Below are 4,939 nucleotides of genomic sequence, written 5' to 3'. Positions count from 1 at the left end.
CATTTATAAAAGGAAGCTTTGGGGAATATATAGAACTCATTTAAGAATTCAACTAATTTTAATAACAGAAGGCCAAATCATATGGGAAATAACAAAAACACAAGTGAAATGATTTGAGGAGTCTTTTGTTGACAGACCTTAAGGAAAACTAAGATTAGCTGGTTATCTGGGTTAGTTAGAAGTATGACCTATAAAGCCTGGTATGTAGTTCTCATTTATTTTTAACCATCATATGATCATTGTGCAATTTTACAAACTATAGATGCTCAAAATATGATTCATATTAAGCAGTCCAAATGGAAGACTTAACTTGAAAACTTAATCAAACTAGGGCAAAACGAGTCACCTCAATGATATAGGAAACCATACATTACCATGTATTTACAAATGGACCATCATATACAGCTGTGTGTATTTTTCTGAGCGTACAAATCTATTTTAATAATAATTTAATACTTTGTGAAATGCCCATGCATAACATCAGTATTAAATAAGTACTTATAAGTATAAGTAATCAGAATTAAATTATACATGTGTTTATTTGACAAACTTCTAATAATGCAATTGCCAATTTAATTATTTTTATAATGTACTCTGAAAGGTACTTCCTTGATTCGCAGTTTTTTTTTGTATTTATGAATATTTGAAATGCACCATAAAAAATGTTTTACAAAAAAGTAGCCAGTATTAAACTTAATTTGTTTTCCGCAGTGTTTGTGGCTTTTTTATATGTCCCACCGCAACCATTGACTCAGTGTAGACAAGACTGTTGACAAACACAAGAACGTATTTTTAATGATTAAGTAAAATGATATTGAGCAAATTCTATTTTGATCTGAAATTCTCATTGGTCCAGCCTCTCACTCAGTGTCAGTTGCGCAAGTATAGACTTTTGGAAATCCCAATTGCGCAGTTTGCTTTAACAAACAACAACCACAGTTGTGGTAAGTAGTTCATCACATACGTTTTGTAAGTATGAGTGAATGCGTGGGCTTTACTGAGGGAGAGTTCTATGAGGTGCATTTTGATTCACGTGCATATGTTAAGAATTACTATTCCTGCCCTCGCGGTCAATTTCTGGAGAGTTTCCGTAGTTTCGTTTTGAGAAGCTTTAGCAGAATTTTCTCAACAGGTAAGCAAGCAATCCTAGTCCATTAAACCGCTAGGTTTAAATTTTGTAACTAGGCAAATGTTTGTTCTATAGGAGAACATAAAGGCCAGAGGCTGATTGATGTTGGCAGCGGACCAAATATCCACAGCGTCTTGAGCGCGTGCCAACATTATGACGAGATTGTGTTGTCGGATTTCGTCGATAATAATCGTAGAGAAATCGAAAAATGGTTGCAAAACCAAGACGGCTGTTTAGACTGGACATCTGTTGTACAGTACGTCGGTGAGCTGGAAGGTAAAAGGTAAGGTTTACTGAGCCTAAATTTGGTGTGTTTATGCTTTAACCTGTTAACCCTCTTTCCATTTTCTGAACCCCCCCACAAAAACTGTCATAGCCAAACTAAAATAGATACAGTTTATGAAGTCTTTGCACTAAAAGCATAAGTTTGGTCTCATTTGAAAGCAGACACTTGGAAGTTTATTAAGAGGTGAACATTAGTTACTGTCATAATGAAAAAAGTTGTTATAGAGAGCTTAAATTATAATTTTTTATAAACTCCACCAAACATGTATGAAATATTGTTATGAAAATCTAAATGAAAATGGCCTTGGAGCAATCTAGAAATGCTCTGCAGATAAAGCCACAGGTCTGACCATGTTCTGTTTTAAATCTGAAGATGATACCTCTAAAACTCTGTATTTTATGAAATGTTTTTTAGACACATGTCATGTAAATTTATTTAGAGAAAACAGCAAAAATGCTAAGCTAATGTTTGTTTATTTATATCTCACAACATCCTTTCAGTTTATTGTCCTATTGCTCCGTGTTTTAAACAGACTCATTAAACAAGCATCCGGATGAGTCATTAACAACTTTTAATCCTGGATATGGCTGTCTAAATGTTTATTTTATTATTATTATTAATAATTACTCATACATTTTATTTAGTGTTTTATTTCCTCCTTTTGTCTCAATTCACTTTCTTTTTATTAAAGTCCTCTCTTACAAAAAGAAACTTCCCTTAAAGAAGCTTTACAAGTCGAAATTATTCCTAGAAACATATATCTCATATCTCCAGACAGCAGATGTTTACAGAACAGCTAGTACGTTAGCTTAGCATACCATCAAAACACTACAAATAAAAGCATTTATAATAAAACTCACATTATAACATCAAAAGTCGAGTGCTTAAACAATCATGCGTGATCTGATGTGGCTTTGGATCATAAAATAAGACCGAAAATAAGCAATTTTATGCTATTTATGCTGTTAGCTTAGCATAGCATTATAATATATAGTACTGTTATGAAAATACCAGACATAGCGTTAAAAATACAGACAAACCATATATAATCTTAATCGTGTTTATTGTCTCCATGGTTTTAAAACATCAAAACATCTTTATTTGCATGTTATTATAAAAACAGCGATCGCTCGTTGTAGGTCACTGTTCAAGTTCACGTCTGACTGACAGCTGCTGCTGCTGAGCTTTGACGTCAATTCTTTCTCAGAAAGTTTCATATTGATACTTTCTGACTTTAGCGCCCTCCGGCTTCACGTATGAATGAGTGTGAATGACTGCACACTCAAACTTCCTCATATCGCCATGTTTGAAATAAAAATGGGTGAAATATTACCCCCCCTGCAGAAATTTGAAGTAAACATATAAAATTGAAGTAATATTTCTCCAAATATGCATACTTTGAATTAAAAGCCCAGATGGATGTTGTTTTATCGAGTGCTTTCATGACGATCACGGAGGAGTGTTTTTATCAATGAGTGCGGCTGAGGGTTATATTTCAAATTAAAGGTATGTACCGTTTTTCATTTTGATAACTCCTGACAAAAATGAAGAAATAACTGTCACTAGGATTTTCAGATTAAAATAAAGGTCAAAAACTAAATCTTAAGTCAAAACACTTTTTAATGATGTATAGTTGTTTAATGTAAGTACATTTAAACTAACAGTAATTTAAATTATATAAATAAATAGCTCTTCAGTACATCCACGTCCTCGCGCAGGTTATCAAGTTTAATAAGCTACGGGCAGTTTACTAAAAAATTCTCAGATTGCTTAACATCGTCTTTAAACATGTCTTTGCAAAATAACAATGACCCATACTTTCTGGCATATTGTTGTTAGAATTTATTCATATCGCTTTCAATTCATTTATACAGCCCGTCTGATTTGGAGGCTTTACTGAGGCAACGAGTCAAAAAGGTTTTAAAATGTGATGTCCGGTTAGAGAATCCGTTCTATCCGCACACATTGGAACCAGCCGACTGTGTCATTACATCCCTGTGCCTGGAAGGAGCATGTAAAGACATTCAGGTATACCGTCACGCTTTACATGGGCTGACCAAGCTCCTGCGTCCCGGTGGACTTCTCGTCATGATAGGTGTTTTGGGTGAAACCTTCTACAAAGTGAATGAACAGTCCTTTTCCTGTCTTACATTGAGTCAGCGTGATATTGAGGAAGCACTTAGAGGTGCAGGCTTCTCTATCCATGAGTTTAATATACTGCCTACAGAAGACCCAAAAAGCAACTCTGTGTCTGACTTTGAGGCTGTTTTTTATCTTGTGGCAAACAAATCTTCTGAATTACAAACCAAGTAGAGAAACTTACAAAACAGAACAAAATCAGCTAAGCATGCTTAAATTACAGTATTAAGCGGCACTTTAGATCAGGGTTTTCCTGGATCGAAAAAGGGTCTACAATCGTACACACACACAGTAAAAGGGTACCCCACCCATATGAATTGAGATCTTTTTTACTAGTTTATATGTAAAAATGCTACCGGTAAAACCAAAGTAGGTTTAAAAATCTGTTTAAGATATCATATCAAGTAAAATAATATATCCAATTTTTACTAACAGACAAATTTTTACCATATACAAGAAATAATTTACCAGCTAGTTAAAGGGATAGTTCACCACAAAAATAAAATTCTGTCATTTCCTCACTCTCATGTTGTTACAGACCTGTATTTCTTTGTTCTGATGAACACGACGGAAGATATTTTGAGGAATGTTTGTAACCAAACTTTCATGAGCCCCATTTACATCCGTAGTATTCTTCTCCCTACTTTAGAAGTAAATGGGGTTCCCGAGCGGTTCAAATGAATCAGTTCAAATGAGTCAGTAGGTTGTGAATCGGACTCTACGCACACACTATCTCGCAATCACACATTAATCATAATGTAAATAAAGCTTGGCGGAATAAAAAAGCAATTCAGGAAAACCCTGTAGAGATGTTATCTGCTTCATAAGTACTTTTTATTATGGTTTTGAAATAAAAATGGTTTAAGCAGTTTGCTTCTTCAAATGCACTATGTAAATAAACATTTGGAAAGTAATAAACATTACTGTGAAATACATTTACATATTTGTTTTTTTTTAAAGAGGACATGTCACAAGACTTTTTTAAAAATGTAAAATAAGTCTTTGCTGTCCCCAGAGTGCGTATGTGAAGTTTTAGCTTAAAATATCCAACTGATAATTTATTATAACATGTTAAAATTGCCACATGTGTGTATGTGTGAGCAAAAATGTGCCGTTTTCTGGTGTGTCCTTTAAAATGCTAATGAGCTGTTGAAATGCAAACACTGATCACTATGATGGTGGTTTGTTGAAATGTAATTTTCGGTCTCTTTCTCTCTGCACTAAATGGTAGCGCATGGTTGGATAGTGCAGATTAAGGGGTGGTATTATAAGTATTATCCCTTTCTGACATCACAAGGGGAGCCAAATTAACACTTTACCAAAACTAAGTTACTGGGTTGATCTTTTTCACATTTTCTAGGTTGATAGCACTTAAACATGGAAAG

At 34.2% G+C, this 4,939-nt stretch overlaps 1 protein-coding gene across 1 annotated transcript; it reads left to right on the top strand.

Annotated features, from left to right (window-relative positions):
- Positions 1-902: 902 nt before the first annotated feature.
- On the top strand, positions 903-4,489 carry LOC129450079 (nicotinamide N-methyltransferase). Its single transcript, XM_055212515.2, has 3 exons — positions 903-1,132; positions 1,205-1,412; positions 3,290-4,489. The coding sequence occupies exons 1-3, from the start codon at positions 976-978 to the stop codon at positions 3,726-3,728; spliced, it is 804 nt and encodes a 267-aa protein (XP_055068490.2). The 5' UTR covers positions 903-975; the 3' UTR covers positions 3,729-4,489.
- Positions 4,490-4,939: the final 450 nt, after the last annotated feature.

This window comes from Misgurnus anguillicaudatus, chromosome 8 (genome assembly GCF_027580225.2).
Source record: "Misgurnus anguillicaudatus chromosome 8, ASM2758022v2, whole genome shotgun sequence".
Taxonomy (NCBI): Eukaryota; Metazoa; Chordata; class Actinopteri; order Cypriniformes; family Cobitidae; genus Misgurnus; species Misgurnus anguillicaudatus.
The sequence above is the reverse complement of the archived record's forward strand: the minus strand, read 5'-3'. Positions and strand labels throughout refer to the sequence as shown.

Excerpts from the sequence above, each read along its gene's own strand:
- LOC129450079 (XM_055212515.2), top strand. The coding sequence starts at position 976 with ATGAGTGAATGCGTGGGCTTTACTGAGGGAGAGTTCTATGAGGTGCAT. Across the intron at positions 1,133-1,204 it reads TAGCAGAATTTTCTCAACAG|GAGAACATAAAGGCCAGAGG; the intron begins GTAAGCAAGCAA and ends TTTGTTCTATAG. Across the intron at positions 1,413-3,289 it reads GGTGAGCTGGAAGGTAAAAG|CCCGTCTGATTTGGAGGCTT; the intron begins GTAAGGTTTACT and ends TCATTTATACAG.